The following is a 19,098-nucleotide window of genomic DNA, read 5'->3' on the forward strand; positions in this document are numbered from 1 at the left end:
TTAGGGGAAGTTGTAGCGCCCTGAAAGACTTCAAAGCAAATTGGATTCTGGGTTTAGCGGGTTTTGTGATTTACCGATCGTATTGAGATTGGTAGGTTCAACTCGGGATTCAGCTTGGGGCGAAATCCAACCTCTCTGTACAATGTTCTTTTCAAGCCTTTTATGGGCTCATATTGGAAATGTGATAGGTATCTCTTTTAGAGTTCAAAAAAGGCTTGTCTACCTTGACTTGCAATGTAGAAACTTCCATGTGATGCAAGTGAAGTATTATTCCATTGTGTTAGAAAAGAGAGATCCAAGCAGAGAATTCGGAGGGGAGAGAGTTGATTTGATCCCTACAGCAGATCACGCTACTTAGGGGTAGATACCTGAGGCACCACAAAGAGATCGCCCTCACAATACCTGCACATCTACCATGTAGCCCCTTAAACCGTCGAAGAACTGATCTGCTCATTGCACTTCTGGGAGAGAACTGCCTGTATGTGCAGCTGCAAGGGGAAAAGCAAATTTATAAAAAACTACTTCTACCTTCGCATTCGATTTCCCCATTGACTGTCCTCACAGGCTGATGGCAAATATGATATATTGTGCCTATTTCCCGTCACCCCAGAAAATGACATCGAAAGTGGAAGAAGTCATACGTTAATTACTTTATATGCGATACGGCTAATACATGTATTCCATGTAACTTTTTCCGACTTGATACAGTTGCAAAGATATACACAGGTGCCAGGGTTTGAAAACAACCTTATCCGCAACATCAGATCGGGGCAAGCTAGCATTTAGTTGCTTTTTTTTTAATGCTAGTATATGTTACCTTGGGGCAAGCAATGAAAAAAGGACCCGGGTAGATATTCGACCTTGTATCACCTACTTCAAGCTGCAGTCCAATCGCACTCGACCGCTCTGCAAGCCGGCGCTCAATCCACCCAGCATCTCGCGACAGATACTGCACTCGGCGTAGCCCAGGAGCGCTAGGACCGCGAGACCTCGGTTTGAAAGAGACATCTGCAACATTTGTAAGGCCTAGAACGCGGCCGCCGAGATCGCCAACTGGGCCATCACGTCTCACCAGACCACTAGCGAGCACCCCCAAGCGTTGAATGATGCTTTCGAGGAACTCGTGGCATCCTGGGATTTGGTGACAGGACCGAAAATACATCGTATAAAGGAACAAAATCAAGGTCGTGGAAGGACTATCACAAGGATTAGCCTTCCATGCAGGAAGAGATTCTATTTCAAAGGTCTGGGTTATTTATATCAGCACCTATGATAATCGGACCTAGACTGTTAAAAATAAACAAAGAAGCAATAGCTATGAGATACTCAAAGCTCTCCTGGTCTGTAACTTCGCCAAGTCTTGAAACCAACCTGCTCATACCACCCGTCGAGTGCAACCCAGTCTACAAAGACGCCTTCAAGACCTCGTTGCTTCATGTTTTCAATAGCGTGGCAGATCAATGCCAAGCCAATTCCATACTTGCGGTGGGACTCATCAATTCCCACGGCACCGATCAGCCCTGTGTTCGGACCACAGGTTTGGGGGAATGCCCAAGACTTGTTCAGCGTATCTGATGGACCGAGCATCAACGTCCAGCCGACCTGCTGGCCTTGGGAGTCGAATGCTGTCATCACACTGTCAGGATACTTGTCGGGGTGTAATGCGACGTATGCCTCCACCCAGCTCTTTATAACATAATTAGTACGTATTCCAACAAAGCATAAGGGCGGGAAAAACACGGTCTTCTTACCGTGTTCTTGGAGAAGTTTCTCCTTTGGCCAACCAGACAGGCCTCATAATCTTCGGCCTTTAGTGGTGCGAAGCGGAAGCCTCGCTCGCGGGCACGAGTCATATATTTCTCTGGCGACTGGAAGTTCCGAATATCTTGGTACAAGTCAACTGACCGGGCACTGGGTGGGCTGAGTCGGAAACCGCGGTGAGTGAAGAAATGCTGCACTGTTTCTGGAAGGTCCTGGGGAATACCGGGCCAAAAGCGGGGGAACGAGCTGCCCAGCTTCACATTATTGAAGCCAAATGTTGCTCGGAAATATGCTCTCGTTTCTTCTAGCAGGATAGTTCCAACGCCTTGGTGTTGATACTTCGGTGACACAGCGAGAACTGCGATATAAACGGTGTCTGGTGTACCATGGGCATTTGTGTAAGCAAGACAGAAGCCTACTAGCTGGGATTCAATGCGCGCGATGAAATGGTGACCATGCGGCTGCACTATCAGAGTCCGCAAGCTTTCAGTTGGAATGGGGTAGGTCGCGAGAGCAGCGGCCCAGACTTCGATCACCTCATCTAGATCTCTTTCTGCGTCAAATGGTGTTACTATCGCGGAGGTCTTGGTCACAGCATTCGTTCCCACGGGAAGAGCGCCTGTCGGGACCAGTCCGCCAAACACGATATCGGCAGCCACAGAAAATGCCTCGATAGTCGGCTCGTATGTGGTAATATAAGTCTTGACACTAGGAGCATCAAGGAAGTCATAGGGGTTGCAAGCAGCAATATGCACCAATGATTTAACACGCTGAGCAAGTTCTAGGCCTAGCGACTCTTGGTATTGTGACTCTTTTGCATTGAGTGAAGTGAAAATCACTGCATCGGCAACTTCAAGGGCTTGCCATTGCTCAAAAGACAGATTGTTCGTTCCGTATCTGATCTCAGCAATGGAATTGTTGTGTTGCCGCAGCACATCAAGATATTTGTTGGACTGGTATACCCCTGGTGCCTCTGTCCCTTCACCGTCAACAGCACCGCCGACCGGGGTCTTGTCCCCGGGGAAGAGGAATATGATAATTGAATTCTTTGACAGGGGGAGAACACCATTATCGTCACGGACGAGTGTGGTTGACCGAGAATATATATCCATGGTTGTCTCGGCAATTCTGTCGTTGAGCGAGCTTAGGTCTGCGAGACTGGATTTCCGAAGAGCGGCATCCCAGTCCAAAAACTTGTTCTTCACCGTAGCAACATGACGACAAGCGTCTGCCAGTCGTGATTGGTCGATTGTGCCGGACGTTATTGCCTCACAAACCCTCTTGATTGAAGCCACCTGCACTTCAAAGGTATGGCAGATCATGATGCTATCGCTACCAGCACGCAACGCTAGCACCGAGCCTTCCTCTGTACCGTATGTGGCGCGGATTCCGTCCATCTCCAGACAGTCCGTGATGATCATACCATCATAGGCCATGTCTTTGCGCAAAATTCCCATAACAACCGGGGAAAGCGTTGCAGGCCGTATGAGATCGATACAGGGTAGAGAGATATGAGCAGTCATGACAGTCTCGATGCCTTCTGCGACAGCCCGCCTAAACGGAATCAACTCGCAACGCTCTAGCTGATCCCTTGTTTTAGGAATGACCGGTAGTCCAAAATGCGAGTCAACGGCTGTGTCTCCATGACCTGGAAAATGCTTTACACTAGGAACGATGTTTTGCTCCCGTAGACCCCGGGCAGTCGCACTCGCAAACCGGCCCACAAATTCAGGGTCATCGCCCGGGCTGCGTACACCAATAACAGGGTTCAAAGGCTCCGAGTTAATATCGCACACTGGTGCATAGTTCATATTAATCCCAAAGAATTTCAGGGTTTCCCCTGTGGCTTTCCCCGCACTATATGCATACTCCGGATCATGCGTGGCGCCCAGTGCCATGGGCCCTGGCACCTGAGCAGCGATCGGAGGAGAAATGCGAGTGACTAATCCATTCTCTTGATCGATTCCAATCAACAGCGGTCGCTCGTGTCCAGCTAATTTGGCTTCATTCTGTAAAGCCAGCGTCAAGGCCTAGAAAATATTAGTCAAACCAATCAAAGACGATATAGCCTCGGGTATCGCACCTGAAGCTGCTCTGCATTCTCAAAATTACGTGAGAAGAGAACGATGCCTCCCACGTGGTAGTCATGAATCAAAGTCTTGATTTCGGGACTTGGGGAGCACCCATGAAACCCCACTGCGAAGAGCTGCGATCGTCAGTGGAGATTCACAAAGGATTCCAGGGCTCATGTACCTGACCAACCTGCTTCTGGAGGTCTGAGGAAGCCATGAGTTTGACTTCTAGTGGCTTTTAGAGTGGTTTCATGTATTGCAAGTAAATGGCTCAGAACGGGTGACGTTGCAAGGGGATCGGAGTTGATCTGCCCGGGTCCACTTATAGATTTGGATATTTCAGCTTAACCTCTTAGGATCTAGCGAGTAGGTAATACTAATATGAGATAAAAGAAATACGGCCGGAACATATTTAATTACCGGTTAATGTCTAGCAATCGATGCCTTCCCACGTCTATTTTAGTGCTCACCTCTTGCCGCTTTTAAGGTTTGATAACATATGATCATGTAAACATCACCTGATCATAAACTGAGCCCCCTGATTTGCTCACTGACAAAATCACGTATCCTTTCAAGAACTCCCTCGATATTTTCTAGTAACGAAAAGTGATTACATCGCCAGCATGGATATTGGATTGACCCCTTGTGTTCATCTTGCCAAGCGGGATTTCCACAGGAGTCTTATAATGACTGTAGCCAGTTTATTGAATGGTCCTCGTCTCAAGGCACTCGAGGCCGAAGCTCCACAACGCGGGGTATACGCCAAAAGTCATCGGCGATATCGGCTAGTTTCCCGGACCGTTTGCCTTAGTTGAAAGCAAAAATGATTAACCCAATGCTTTAGAATACTATCACCATAGTTTAGAGGCACACTCTGCGCCCATGGCTACGGGGAACTCGGGATATTGTGTAAATTGTGTAAATTAGTCAATTAGATATTAAGGCAGAAATCACAAAGCAAAACGTGAGGGCCGTTATGCAGCCTCCAATCGGTTTGGGTATCTTGGTAATGGCTTCGCCGCACGCAAGTTGGATGAGCTGTATGCCAATTGATCTTTGTCTAAATACCAAGTGGTGTAATGATTAGTTACGATATTCAGCTGTTCCCCTAGTTCCCAGTAAGTCGGCACGTGACTCCATGCCGTGCTGACATCTACTCAGTGGGCGCCTGCGTCCTAGGGCACCACAAAAGCGGAGATAGGAAAGCCCCACCCGCATATGTAGATGCAGGGACATATATTGTCCTTACACTAATATGGCTGAGATTCATGAAACTATTGCAAAGAATGACGCCAGAGTTGAGGTAACCTCGAGTTCACAGCCACACCCGACCTTGGAGGAGTATGAACGGCTCTTCGGAGTCGACGAAGACGCATATGAGCAGCCAACCACCACTAGGAGAGAACTTTGGTCATATTACCTCTATTACAATGGCGATAACGGTGTTGGCCCGGGATCATACAGCCAAGCCCTGTAAGTGCAATGAAACACTGGAGTTTTCCGACTAATCCAGTGAAGTTTCCAGTGGGCCTTGAATGGCGCCGGACATCAACCTGGCTCGAATCCACCCAAAGCATGCACCGATTCATCTGCATGTGTAGTGCCGTGGGCTGGAGGAACGAGATCGGTATCTTCGGTGGTTCTTATTGCCAACGGTCTTTGCTTCACTTTCATGACAGTAATATTCGTCTGGCTGGGAAGTGCTGCTGACTATGGAACATTTGGCCGATGGCTTCTTCTGGCATTGACAATGGTCTGCTGGGCACTGCAGTATGGTATGATGTCCATCCGGCATCCGAGCCAGTGGCCAACTGCAATGGGATTGTACGTTGTGGCATACATTGCCTACGGCGCGACGCTGGTATTTTACGCTGCTGTGTTCCCCCGTCTGGCGCGGTATACCCCGCATGTGCGCAAAGCGAGAGAGGAGGATCTCAGAGAGAGTAAAATCGACCAAGAGGAATACGATGCTATTGAATCACTGGAGAGAAATCATATCAGGTCAGTTTGGTCTTTTGAGGCTCCTATTGAAGATGTCGTTGACAATAGTAGCAACATTTCAACTGCACACAGCAATATTGGATACCTACTCACACTCGTGCTTAATATGAGTGTTCTACTTCCACTCCAAAACAACAGTTTCTCGAATAATCTAGCACTCTGTCTTACTAACTCATGTACGCTTTCTGGGAAATCCACCTCATAGTCGAACTATCTAATCATCTACAGATTGGGTCCTTCTTGGCATCTGGTGGTTTATTTTCCAGCAAAAACGGCCAGGTCCAAAGATACCAAAAGGGTCAAACTACACCACTATTGGGTTCAAGCAGATCTGGCTGGCCATTCGAGAAATCAGGTCTCTTCCACAGACATTTCTGTACTTTTTCGCCTATTTCCTTCTTGCCGATGGCCTCAACACCACTGGTAGGTTCTTTCTTTGCTTACTTGTTGCAAATCATACTCGGTACACCTATAGATATAGACAAGAGAACTCACTGACACCAAATAGGTACTCTGGTCAGCATCATCCAAAACGACTCTGTTTCATTTTCATTCTTGCAGATTACATATCTCGGCATTACCCAAGCTGCCTGCTCGATCACCTCAACATTTGGCTTTTGGTATATACAGCGGTATTTCAAATTTAAGACAAAAACCATGTTTTTGTTCACCAATTTTTTCACTGTCCTAATCCCCTTTTGGGGCATGCTGGGACTGTGGACTCATCGCATCGGGTATCATAATAGGGTATGTATCAAGTTCCAATTGAAAGCTTACAGCTAACAACCATTCAGTGGGAGTTCTACTTCTACAATGTCGTTTTCGGGCTTTTCCAGGCTCCATACTATGCGGTAGGTGTAAATTTGAATGGTCTCCAGCATGTTCTTACCCCTATAATCTCTAACATTACGCCAGTACGCCCAAACGATGATCAGCGAGCTGATGCCACGCGGCTACGATAATATGTTCTTCGCCCTTTTTGGAATAACCAATCGCGCCGTAAGTCAGCGGTTTTTGATGATATATTTTGTCCAGTTCACTAACATTTTGAACCTTGTAGTCTTCAATCATCGGCCCGAATGTTATTCAAGCTATCATAAACAATACCCACAACAGTTGGATGGGCTTCCCATTCTTGTTCGCCATCTGTGCCGCGGCAATGATCACCATATGCTTTGTAGACATCAAAAAGGGTCGTGAGGACTGTCGGAAATTCACCGAGCAGCGGAAAATAGACCGTGTCGTGGCAGAGAGTGGTCTAGATCCCAACGATATTTCAAATCAGAAGCAGCCTGTCCGTAATGAAGACATCCCTGAAGTGCAAGCCGAGCACACCAGCACTTCGGTGACGGGGTAAGCATATAATCTTGGGGGCGCTTCAGTTGTTATTCTCTACCTATCTTTTAGTTTCTGTTTTGATCACAACGCATTCTATCATTAAGCTTTCCATAGATGTCCCCAACGATGAAACTTCAAGTCTCAGCCTTCGAAGTGTCCTGCTGTATATGTTCGGTCCCCTCCTCAGCCTTACAGTGGTTTTTCTTCTCGACCTTATCCCGCCATTGATCGCCGAAAATAGTCGTGAGCCATACACAAACCCCAGACGCAACCAAAAATAGGGCGCTGATGGTACTAAACCACCCCACCCCCATAGCCTCTACCGCTGGAAGAACAAGTCCAGACCCTAGGGCACCGAACACGTACCGGAACAGATAGCTACCGGCAACGACTTCGGCACTCCGGCCGCTAGATTGCATGACATCCAAGCTGTAGGTATTGAGACTAGGGAAGCAGAACAGCTGTGCCACTCCCTGAAAGAACATTGCAAGAACGGGGACTGGGATTCCACCAACAGCCTTCTCGACCGTCCAGCCGTAGACCAAGATACAGCCGGGGATGACGACAGCCAGGAATATCAGACAAGATTTCAGTCTGTCTTCGGGGACTCGGACACCACCACGCTTGCGGATCCATTTCTTCACGGTATGATCTGCCCACCTTCCACCCATGAATGTGCCAACAAGATACCCACAGCCTGGTGCGATGTAGAACAAACTAGTCTGGATAGGGCTGGTGAGGTGGAAGCGTGGGTTGAGTACGTATCGAATGGGAGTCAAGAGGGAGTACTGGTTCCAGACGAGAGCTCCGGCAGCGAGACCCGTACAGAAGAGGTTAGGGTATTTAAATAGCATGAGAGCAACCCGGAGGGGAGAGACCCGATGCCAAAGGTATTTGGCTTTCTGCCACGTCGTCTTGTCGGTCATATCCCCTTTGGTCAGATGCGGGTAGGTTTCAGGGAAGAAGAAGAAGACGAGCAGTGTGCCGCCGCCTCCAAGAGCTGCCTGGAGCCAAAAGATCACTCGCCACGAGCGGAAGGTAACAATCACACCCTTTATTTATAGGTCAGCAGATTGTCTCGGCGCTGGATTTATAGAGCAGACGTACGCCAATGAATGGGCCAAAGGCTGGACCAATTAGGGTTCCTGACAAAAACCACCCCAATGCTGTTGCCCGTGCTCGAGGCTCGTATACATCACCCAACGCCGAGCTCCCAACGACCAAAAAGGATGTTCCTTGAAATGCGGTCAAGACACGGAAAATATAATATGCTGGGAGGTTGGGTGCTAGAGCCGTGCCGATGCTAAACACAAAGAACAAAAACGCGCTCACAACAAAGACCTGCTCCCAATTAGCTTGTTACCTCAAGGTGAACTTCTACCCTGTACCCACCGGACGTCGCCCCCAGACCTGACTAAAGGGTCCCCAGAAGGGAGCCGCAATACCCATGAATGCCATATATAGTGCATTGCTCGCGTTTATCACACTTCCTGTGGTGTTATATGTCTTTGCCACTTCAGGTATAGCAGCTAATATAGATGTGGAGGAGATAGGTGCCAGGAAAGAGCAGAACGCCAGAACACCAACGATGGTGGCTTTGCGGGCTGGTGAAAAGCGTAGATATTGCTCCGCATCGACCTCATGGAAGTCATCATTAACAGGCATATCATGGTGCGAAACATGACTCTGGACGTGGTCAAGACTATTGACAGCTTCGCCTCGTTGTGAGCGCCGAGATTGAGATCTCTGGATTTCGGTTTCATTTGTCCAGGACTGAGATTGCCTCTCCTCGCTGGAAGCTTTCGAGGTAGTTGGAGACATGGCGAGGATCCTTTAGCATGAGCTAGACCTTGCTAGCTTGTGGTAAATCAGATATGAATCCCTCGAAGTGCAGAGTGTAGATGCAAGATACGAAGAAAAAATTTTATCGCCGCAATTGTTCTTAGTTGCGGCTTCTTTCCGAGATCATGCTCGGGTATATGCGTAGATGTGCGAGAATGCCTTCAATTGGAATTATAGTAGAAATCGCAGAAATGAATGCAAATGGATTCTGAGCAAGTCAATGGCAACGAGGTACATCGCAAGACTCGAAGCGTGAGTCAGAGAAAAACCTGAATGTCATTTTTTTCTATCGTCTTGGGGGAGGATCGGCGGGTTGTCTCCGAAGTAGCGTTTTAGAGGTCCAGCCCCAACCAGAAGGGTTGCTATCGTCTTTTCGGGCATCCGTTTAATCTATCAGGCGACGGACCAATGTGATTCGGGGAGAAGACCGGACAGGTTTCCGAGTAGGGCAGAGGGGCGGAAAATAATCCGGCCTACCGAGGGTATGTAGTTTGGGATTACTGGTTAGTGGAAAAATGATTCAAAACGTACCTGAATCTATTTAGAAACAAATATGCCCTGGAGGAATGTTGGCCGTTTTCAGGTCCAAACTCCCGACTTACGGAGAGATGTTGCACCTGATAAAGTGTGACATGTTGAACAGATACCAACTGGGAATGTATCAGAGAAATGCCTTTCCAAAGGAGCATCTGCAAAATTCCCCAATCTGGTTGTGGCTGTTCACTTTTCCCCCTGCTCATGACGTTATCCCGCTTCTGACCGCCAACGACCAACTTCGTCCCTCTACCTCCCCCACATTTCTTGCTTGTATCTTGGAGATTTCAAGTCCAATTTAAGATATCATTCTTATTGCAAAACATGTCCCCACAGAGCCAGGTTCCCGCCCATAGCAAGGGCTCATGGACAAGTTTCCTAAAGGCATGCAACCCCCCATTTGTTTGAGTATACTAGGCTAACAAATTTCTAGTCGATCGCCTCCTTTAATGGTGATCTATCCTCGCTGACTGCTCCTCCCTTTATCCTCTCTACTACCTCCCTCACCGAGTACTCTGCCTACTGGGCCGAGCACCCTACCCTATTTGTGGCACCAGCCAAGGAGGCCGATCCCGCGAAGCGTGCTCTCCTGGTTCTCAAGTGGTTCCTCAGCACACTGCACCAGCAATACTGCAGCCGTAGTGAGAAGCTTGGTAGTGAGAAGAAACCTTTGAACCCCTTCTTAGGAGAGCTGTTTATCGGTAAATGGGACGGCAACGCGGAAGTAGGGGAGACTGTCTTGGTCAGTGAGCAAGTCAGGTATGCGAGGCTACTTCGGTATAGAACTACAACCCACTGATAAAATTACAGCCACCATCCTCCGGCCACAGCCTACGCGATCCGCAATGAGAAGAACGGCGTTCAGGTGAGTGAATAAAGATTGTACCCAAGTCCTGGAGAGGTGCCAATAACTGACAATGCAACCACAGCTGCAAGGATATAACGCGCAGAAGGCCTCTTTTTCTAGTACTATCCTCGTAAAGCAAATTGGCCATGCGCTGTACACGCTCACCCCGCCCGGATCCGACGAGAAGGAGCAATACCTGATCACGCTTCCCAGCCTACACATCGAATCGCTGATCTACGGCTCGCCCTTCGTCGAACTGGAAAAGTCGACCAAGATAGTCAGCAGCTCCGGCTATGTCGCCAAGATCGACTATTCCGGCAAGGGCTGGTTGAGCGGCAAGAAGAATACTTTCAGCGCGAGCCTGTTTAAGGAGAGCGAGGGTGAGAAGCACCCCCTCTACACGGTAGAGGGCCAGTGGTCGGACAAGTTCTCTATCAAGGATGCCCGCACCAAGAACGTCGTCGATACCTGGAACTCCAAGGAGAACCCCGTCACCCCGCTAGGCCTCGCTCCCCTCGAGCAACAGGATCTGTACGAGAGCCGACGTGCCTGGAGCAACGTGGCCGCCAACATCCAGAAGGGAGACATGGATGCTGTGTCCGGATACAAGTCGCGCATTGAGACTGCTCAGCGCGAGCAGCGCCGCCTTGAGAAGGAGGAGGGCCGCGAGTGGGAGCGCCGTTTCTTCAGCCGTATTGATGAGAGTGCCGACGACCCCCAGATCCAGCGTCTTGCTAAATTGGCTGATCTCACTTTCGAGACTGATAAGACTGGCGGTATCTGGCGCTTCGATGCTCAGAAGGCTCTTGGCGCTCAGCCGCCTTACCACAAGGTTGGCGGCGTGGGTCTCGGTCTCGCTGAGTAAACTATCCATGGATATGGATGCTTTTCTTTTCCTCATCTGAATTTGTTTTGGGGCCTTGGTTGCACCACATAGATTTAACTGTTTTTTTGGGATTCCTATTCTGTACCGTGTCATTTTGCATTTCGATTGTATATAGTTCCCGGTCCAGGTTGAAGTCGAAGCCGCGGACTTGCTTAGATGCTTGGACTTGGCGGCTCAACCTTTCCATTTAATGATATGGTACCTTCAATTATCTTATGCTTTACATCTTTGAACGTAATGGAAGTACACTTAGAGGTCGAATGTCGCGTGAATGACAGATGTCTTGTCCTTGACTACGAGAAGCTACAATGTACCATACTAGAACAGTTTTCATATATAGGTGCCATACTGGATCGTACAGGACATACAGAATTCATGACACTTTTGGCCCAGAACGCAACTGAGCATTGGATCTACCTCTACCGGACCCATTCAGCCATACATCATAATCATCGACCAATATTGCACATGGTGAGGAAGCACAAAGACAGAACAACAGAAGGGAGAAAGAAGTAGATAAAAAAAAAAAAAACTGGAAAACCGTCCGCAGAAACAAGTAACACACCGGACCCGAATAGACACCGACTAGGTTATAACGAGAAAACAAAAAGAAAAACAGAGAAACCTAGAGAGGAATTGGTGAATTTAATACAGAGACCGCATCAGATGGGAGCAGTGGTAGCAAAGAAGAGCAAGACGGCTGAGAGGAAGGGTAAGGAAACGAGCAAAACAAAAAACATCAAGAAGACAATCCCCCAAAGTAAAGAAAACCAGCCAAGCTCCCCAAAATAAGAGAAGTAGAGATTACACAGATGTTGAGGAGAGAAAGATGAAGAGAAATTGCCCGGGTACTGTCTGTTTTTTTTTGACAAGACATGTTTTCTTTCCCGGTGAAGTGGACAAAAAACCAAGCCCCTTTTCAAATCATCCGCAAATGCAACGCCATATGTGTTTGGTGGGTCATTATGTCTCCCCTTGGTTTCTTTTGTCTTTTTAGTGGCCGTAGTTGCCACCCCAGCCGCCACGACCAGAGTTTCCATAGTAGTTACCGAAGCCTCCACCATAGTTGTTAGCATAGCCAGAGGCCTGGTGAGTCTGGGTGGCCGCACCCTGGTGACCGAGTCCACCGAGTCCACCGTACTGGGGGTTCAGCTGAGGGTAGCTGCCGAAGGATTGCTGACCCTGCTGACCCTGAAGGGGGGAAGACCAGTCTGTGCCTGGGGCTGACCCGGAACGCTGTTGGTAGCGGATCCAGGACGGTTCTGGGCGAGGGAAGGGCTGGGACCGCCGGCCTTGGGGGCTTCAAAGCCCTTGGTCTCGTCAGTGGCAACGGGAGGCTGTCCGGCAATAGGAGGGGTTTGGCCAAAGCTGCCCTGGGAACGGCTGAAAACATCCGACATCCCAGTACCAAAGGCATTGGCGCCAGTAGCAGACTGGTTGTCAGTCTGCTGGGCAGAGCCGCTGCGGCCGTAGACTGAGTCACGGGTGGGCATGGCCTGGCTGAAGCTACCGGTGTTTGCGGGGGAAGACGATTGCTGTTCATATGAGAAAGCACCGTGGGGCTGGCCGTACATGCCAGCTTTACCGGCGTAGGGACCATACTGGCTACCATAGCCGTATTGCTGGTTGTGCTGCTGCTGCTGCATGTAGTGATCCTCATAGCGGCGAGCATCATCGTACCTCGGGCGGTTAGCGCCACCGTACTGCTGCTGCTGCTGTTGCTGCTGTTGCTGCTGGCCCATCTGGTTCATGTACGAAGCGTAGTGGGGGTTGTTGTAGTAGTTAGGGTATTGGTAGCCGTAGGCGTGCTGCTGCGCAGTTTGGCCAGGCATATGCTGAGCAGCGGGGGTCTGCTGAGTGGCGCCGGGGACAGTGGGGTTGGGGGTGTTGTGTCCGCTGTTAGTGGCATCAACAGGCCCGTAGCGGTTGGGAGGTTGCGTGGTGGGAATCTGAGCCTGGGCCTCAGCACCAGAGACACCAAATCCGGCGCGGGGACCGGTGGGGGCATCCTGGGACTGGCCGTAAGAACCGTAAGAGGCGTAGTAGGGGGAAACGCTGCTGCTCCGCAGCGTAGAAAGGAGAGTACTCGCTGCCGGTGGTGGCAGTAGGCTGAGCAGGGGCCTGGTTGGCAAATGGCTCTGGGATCTGCGGCTGCGGCTGGCTCACCTGCTGGGTGAAGGGATCGAATGGCTTCTGCTGGGGCTCAGAGTAGCGAGCGAAGTCGGTAAAGTCGGCGGAAGCGCCCTGGGGGACCGGGGGCAAGCCAGGAGCAGGACGCCCAGCGGCACCAGTCTCAATTGAGTGTGGTGCCTGAGTCGTGGGGGGAAGAGAGGCACGGGGTGCAACGGGAGAGTGCTGCGGGGGCTGAGCGCGGGTCTCAGCCTCCTCGCGGTTCTCATCAATGTCGATAGCATCACCGTTCAGTCCCATGCTGCCGAACTGAACCGCAGCGCGGTCCACTGCGTGGTTACCGGGCATAACCACAGGCTGCTGCTGTTCCATCACGCGGCGTTGAAGACCGGGGGTACGGCCCTGCTTGGTAGCGCTGGGAGGGTAGGCAGAGGAGAGGGGAATCGGGAGGGAGTAGCAGCAGCTGCGGCCACAGCCGCGGGGTCGATACCACTGCCAACGGTGCTTGCGGCGGTGGCGGTAGGAGCAGGAGCGGATACATCGGGAATCTGTTCGAGGTTCGTCTCGGTCAAATCGCCCTTGGGAGGGTTCACAGTGGTGGTCGGAATGGCAGGGATTACGGGGTGGGTGGGCTTGGCGACGGGTGTCTTCTGGGAGGCAGCGGGGGCAGGGGCAGTCACAGGTTCAGGAGCGGGGGGGTTGGCTCGGCCACGGGCTCGGCGGGCTTCTCGGCGGCAGGAACAGGAGGAGGGGCTTGGGGCTTCTTTTGCACCGGAGGAGCAGGTGGTTTGGCGAAAAGACTCGCCCACCCCTTCTTGGTACCCTCGGGAATCACACTGCTCTTAGGCTCGGTTGATTCCCATTCGGCTTCAGTCGAAGGCTCTGCAACAGTCTCCTCTGCCTTGGGCGCAGCCCACTCAGATGTGATAGCAGGAATAGCAGTAGGCGCCGGAGTCTCTACAGCAGTGGATACTGCGCGAGTTCCATTTGTAGCGGCTCCTGCACGGCCTCCGCGACCGCCACGGCCCCGATCTGCGCGAACACGTCCACGACCCTCTATTCCACCGCGGCCACGGGTTCCACGGGCGGAAGCTGCAGTCGTTTCGGTCGAAACACTCGGGGTCTCCTTGGGCTTAGGGCGAGTTCGGTCTGTGGTCTTCTTCTTGACCTCACCCCACTGGGACACATTACCTGTAAAGCCAGTCAGTCACGGCCCTCGAACCACAAGATTCGATTGATTTCGAGTCGGGGAGATTGGGATTGACGGGGACTCGACCTTCACTAATGCGCTCAATCGCCTCCAACAGCTCGCCGTTCGAGTCTTCCAGTGCGAACACCAGATCTTCGTCCTTCCAGTCTGGGAACATTTCCTTAAGAGTTGGGAGAGTGTCGGAGTACTTCTTCTTCATCTGTCCAATTTCACCCTCCTCGAAGGATGAGATGTCTGAGTTGTCATTTGCAGATCTGTTTCCACCACGACCACCTCTGGAGCTGAAACCGCCACGGCCACCACGGGCGGATACTCTACCCCGCGAGGCGGAGGACCGGTTCTGAATGTCGGACATGTTGATTGATGAAGATGTGTGAGATGGAGAAGTATTGAGGAAGGAGGTCACGATTCGCAGGGAAAGGCTATTGAAATGGAGCACCCTCGCAAAAGAGGAACAGCACCAGAACCACAGGCACAGGGGCCAGAAGAGACGAAAAGAAGAGGTAAAATCAAAGAGATTAATTGGGGGAGAAGGAGAATGCGTTAGGAGATGACAAGATTGAAGAAAGGATCAAAAGCTAACGGGATCTGAGTTGCTTCCCTTCAAGTCTTGGCGTTGCCTGGCTTTTAGCGAGTGGCGCTTATTGGATGCTGGGGGGATTTACAACAAAGGGAGATCTTTACTTTTTTACAATGTTCTAATACGTTTTGGTATAGAATAATTGTTTTTTTTTTAATATATCAAATTTAAAGATGTGGACATTTAATTCTATTCCAATACTTAAATCGAAACAATTTTTGTAAAATGTTCCAAGTGTGGTTTCTTTCTAGTCGTCATTCACCTCTTTTCGCCCTTTGGAAGGGGGAGGGAATGGTTTCACCGCCCTCGTAGATCCTCCCCTCTTAACCTTCCTGTATCATCCAACATACCATTGATAACCATAACCTTCAAATATTCGACCATCATGAAGGGTACATCTATTTTTCAGTTCAAGTCCTGGCCCAAAATTCATCAGCCCTTACCTCGTACTCCACGGGAATCTCAGCAACTGTTAAATGCCCTCACATCTTCCTTCCGTCGTCAATTAGATGGGGCTTATCCCGTATCAGGCAACAATCATGGTCGACCCCTCTCGAACCCTGAATCATCAGCACATGCAACCGATCAACATTTGCAGAGCATCCTTGATAACCCTCTTTTCCGTATCATTCCGACCAGACCTATCACACAAGAACCCACCACATTGCAAAGCGTCGAGGGCCAGCGACGACTAGCCGAAGAACCCATGGCAGTCTTTGATCAAATGGCTGCAACTGGCTCAGTCACTGCACTCATAATCAATGATTGTCTAAAGTCTCAACTTCTCCTTTCCAGGTCCCCCGTCGATATGAAAACATCTCGGGTGGCATCCAGGATCGTTGATTGGTATTGGGCATCAGATGGCACGTCGAGGCAATCCCTTCTGCGTTTGCGGTCAGTGACTACGTCTTTGACCAAGTTCATGGTGGCGGAGGGATTGCACGGTACTGTCATGCAGTGGTTGCAAATGCTCATGAGCCTTGACCTAGGTAGTCAGAATGGCCGGATGACTGAAGGACTAGCACGGCAGACCTTTAATCATCTCCTTGTTGATTTTATAGATGCAGAAGCCTGCTTTGGAAATGGCTTCGGCTCCGCGATGGCACAGTATCTAAGAGTGTGCCAGATGCATTTCCAAAGTGCATCTTCCCCTAAGTCAAGGAAACCGATGCTCCTGGCTGCAGGCGCTCACCTGAGCCGCATGGCCATGGAGTACAAACCATCGGGTGAGCAGGTATCAACATTAGTTTATGATCAGTTCAGGGATACTGTTTCTGTACTGTCTCCTCGGTCCTTGCTGGTAGCATCTGTGGCTGTCTGTCACCCAACAGATCCTGATCCACGCCCATTCCTCCAATTCGTGGCGAACCTCTCACCAAGCAAATTCCAGGCTTGGAATGAAATTCGGCGTGATGCTTTCTTCGAGATAGGTTCGGAAGCTCTTCGCGTCCTCGTTGATCAGAAGAGATTCCGCGATATCTCCCGACTAGAGCAACATATTTCAGAATTGCTACCGGAACAGCCAGCAGCTCCAGTTGATGAGAAGTCACATACATCGTCTGAAGAAGAACATCTCGGTCGTTTGAATTGGGGGTTTACATGATCCTCTAGTCTGAACTTATTGAACCACCACTCTACTCTTGCACATAGCTAGGATGTTCGAAGAGCATCCAAGGCAACAACCAAGACGCACACACATTTGTCTATGTTTCTACTATAAGAGGCGATCATAGGCATGATTCCTGCAGGCATGTCGGCACACTGCTAAGATACAATTTCTCCCCGGATTCAATTGTGTACTATTACACAATCGAAATCATTTCAGCCTGTTCGACAAAACTTCATTTTCCGAATCACCGAGCAAAGGAAAGCCACTGCCGCTACTCCACTCCGAGTTAGAGCCTCAATTTCTTGGCACTATATTTTCCGAGTTATATGAGGGATTTAAGTTGCTAGGAAGACTCCCGAGGTCGGCTGAACCAGCATTTGGAGGTGTGTGATGCACCTGAATACTATCAATTACCCTCAAACCCGCCTTTTCGTTGTATCAACATACGAAAACACTTCTTTTTTTGAGATGTATATATATATATATATAACATACTGTCAATAGTGGCTCGTCCAGTTTCCTAGACAAGCCCTTTGGGGCTCAATGAAGAGCATAACCTTAGCATCTATACACGGTCTCCTAACTAGTGATAAGATCCGCAGCCCCGGCCTCTGTGATCAATCTACCAAACCTGTTCCAAGGTTGTGCTCACAGCTACCGCTTGTGGAGAACATTGCGCGGCAATTGTAATTCTAAAGCCAGTGAGGTTGTGCGACAGAATGCCGTGGAGAGTCAAGTGGACTAAACCGGCGAATCAGCCGGGGGTAGTGTCTCCAGGGCTCTCAAGTACGTCACCGCGCGACCTCACCTCACCCTGCCCCCAAATCAACCGACTCATCTTTATTATTTTTTTTCCTCATACAAACTCATATATCGAAGAATTGCAGTTGCATTACTTTTGCGAATACTCTCCCATTCAATCTTTACCAATTTATAACGCGCTGCTCCGGCATCTGACATCATCGATCCACAATGGCTACTGAAGGAGCCCCCGTGCACACCAAGATAGCTCCAGGTACGTGGTTTATCTGCAGATTCACTACCGCAGAATCCAAGGAGTAACTGGTCTAAGTGGCCAATTATATTCTCAATATATTTTTGCATGCTGGTGTTTCTTTGCTTAAACGTTAGCTTGTAAAATGCATGCCAGTTGCTGACTAAGAGATATAACAGATCAGGACACTGCCCAGCTAATTAGAGAACACTCGCATGCATTCCAGAACAGATTAAACACAACTCAAACGGATAGCCCGGCTCTTACCGAGACAGCAAAGCCCGATATAGACAATGACCTAAAGGCCGAGTCAGGGCTTGAAACACCCAAGCCCGCAGAAACCAAGCCTGCTCCAGATACTAAGCCGCCTGTGGCAGAGCCCACAGGATCTCCTATCGGCAGTATTACCGTTGCACGCGAGTCGCAAGTTTCAGTAGGACCCATGAATGAAACAGTGGCAGGCGAGAAGCGTGGCATTGATTCAACTGTGACGCCCACTCCGGCCCCGGCTCAGGACGAGGTGCAACAAAAGCCCGAACTGTCGGATGAGCCTGATACCAAGAAGCTGAAGGCAGGCGAAAAGCCTGCCAAAGAGTCCAATGGCACCGATGCTGCTCCCTCCAACACAGAAAACGCAGGGCCGAATAAGACTAGTCGGTCCAAGAAGGATAAGATCAAGGATGCCGTGAACAAGGTTATCCCAGGAGATGGCATTGGTAGCCGGACGCGCAGCCGAACCAAGGGTGCTTGAATAGATTCCAGTCACTTTATGCAGGTTTGCAGCGTTACTTCCATCTCATCATCGTGGCTATACACCCGCTGCAGTAAAAAGAATGTCCTTGCCTTGACTAAAATTGGGATGGGAACGATTTCAAAATTAAGAGCCACAGAAGTTCCACGCAATATATGCCTGACATATGACCTTCTAAGAAAATAAAATTTTCGTACACCGCACTAGTAAGTATGTATCTAGTATGTAGACATCTGCGTTGCTATAACTTCTGATTGACATAACCCTATCCATCCTTACTCTAGAATATATTCCTATGGCAAAATTCTCCCTAGGGTGCCAGTTCTTTAAACAATTTTCTAGACAAAATTGAATCCATGACCTACGACTCTTTCGGTAGGCTGGGTTGGGTTGTAGGCCGATAATCGGGACTGAGTCATTTCTCGGAGCGGATTAACCCTTCCATCCCCGCTTATTACTGGAAGGGAAAGTCTGTGTCATTATTGATGATAGAGCGATTAATATTTGGTTTCTTTTTCTCTCTTCATCATATTCTAATTCTCT

General features: G+C 49.7%; 8 protein-coding genes across 8 annotated transcripts; 4 read left to right on the forward strand and 4 right to left on the reverse strand.

Annotated features, from left to right (window-relative positions):
* Positions 1-760: 760 nt before the first annotated feature.
* On the reverse strand, positions 761-1,162 carry N7447_000999 (uncharacterized protein; the record flags this gene model as incomplete). Its single annotated transcript, XM_057225275.1, has 2 exons — positions 761-775; positions 875-1,162. 2 exons carry the CDS (start codon positions 1,160-1,162, stop codon positions 761-763), a joined length of 303 nt encoding a protein of 100 aa, XP_057089291.1.
* Positions 1,163-1,326: 164 nt separating this feature from the next.
* N7447_001000 (uncharacterized protein) lies at positions 1,327-4,050 on the reverse strand (the record flags this gene model as incomplete). The annotated part of the gene is made up of 4 exons (XM_057225276.1): positions 1,327-1,686; positions 1,752-3,791; positions 3,845-3,967; positions 4,015-4,050. 4 exons carry the CDS (start codon positions 4,048-4,050, stop codon positions 1,327-1,329), a joined length of 2,559 nt encoding a protein of 852 aa, XP_057089292.1.
* A 1,455-nt stretch (positions 4,051-5,505) lies between these two features.
* Positions 5,506-7,191, forward strand: N7447_001001 (uncharacterized protein; the record flags this gene model as incomplete). Its single annotated transcript, XM_057225277.1, has 6 exons — positions 5,506-6,010; positions 6,063-6,257; positions 6,343-6,581; positions 6,629-6,685; positions 6,750-6,833; positions 6,895-7,191. 6 exons carry the CDS (start codon positions 5,506-5,508, stop codon positions 7,189-7,191), a joined length of 1,377 nt encoding a protein of 458 aa, XP_057089293.1.
* Positions 7,192-7,306: 115 nt separating this feature from the next.
* N7447_001002 (putative MFS transporter) lies at positions 7,307-8,993 on the reverse strand (the record flags this gene model as incomplete). The annotated part of the gene is made up of 3 exons (XM_057225278.1): positions 7,307-8,224; positions 8,280-8,513; positions 8,565-8,993. The coding sequence occupies 3 exons, from the start codon at positions 8,991-8,993 to the stop codon at positions 7,307-7,309; spliced, it is 1,581 nt and encodes a 526-aa protein (XP_057089294.1).
* Positions 8,994-9,872: 879 nt separating this feature from the next.
* Positions 9,873-11,260, forward strand: N7447_001003 (OSBP family protein; the record flags this gene model as incomplete). Its single annotated transcript, XM_057225279.1, has 4 exons — positions 9,873-9,950; positions 9,982-10,307; positions 10,359-10,413; positions 10,478-11,260. The coding sequence occupies 4 exons, from the start codon at positions 9,873-9,875 to the stop codon at positions 11,258-11,260; spliced, it is 1,242 nt and encodes a 413-aa protein (XP_057089295.1).
* A 1,014-nt stretch (positions 11,261-12,274) lies between these two features.
* On the reverse strand, positions 12,275-14,976 carry N7447_001004 (putative RNAPII degradation factor Def1; the record flags this gene model as incomplete). Its single annotated transcript, XM_057225280.1, has 6 exons — positions 12,275-12,421; positions 12,472-13,296; positions 13,448-13,813; positions 13,885-14,061; positions 14,124-14,602; positions 14,694-14,976. The coding sequence occupies 6 exons, from the start codon at positions 14,974-14,976 to the stop codon at positions 12,275-12,277; spliced, it is 2,277 nt and encodes a 758-aa protein (XP_057089296.1).
* A 610-nt stretch (positions 14,977-15,586) lies between these two features.
* N7447_001005 (uncharacterized protein) lies at positions 15,587-16,804 on the forward strand (the record flags this gene model as incomplete). Its single annotated transcript, XM_057225281.1, has 1 exon — positions 15,587-16,804. The coding sequence occupies one exon, from the start codon at positions 15,587-15,589 to the stop codon at positions 16,802-16,804; it is 1,218 nt and encodes a 405-aa protein (XP_057089297.1).
* Positions 16,805-17,782: 978 nt separating this feature from the next.
* N7447_001006 (uncharacterized protein) lies at positions 17,783-18,555 on the forward strand (the record flags this gene model as incomplete). Its single annotated transcript, XM_057225282.1, has 2 exons — positions 17,783-17,825; positions 17,984-18,555. 2 exons carry the CDS (start codon positions 17,783-17,785, stop codon positions 18,553-18,555), a joined length of 615 nt encoding a protein of 204 aa, XP_057089298.1.
* Between the last annotated feature and the right edge of the window lie 543 nt (positions 18,556-19,098).

The sequence above is a fragment of the Penicillium robsamsonii genome, assembly GCF_028829455.1.
Source record: "Penicillium robsamsonii strain IBT 29466 chromosome Unknown utg000001l_segment0_segment0, whole genome shotgun sequence".
Taxonomy (NCBI): Eukaryota; Fungi; Ascomycota; class Eurotiomycetes; order Eurotiales; family Aspergillaceae; genus Penicillium; species Penicillium robsamsonii.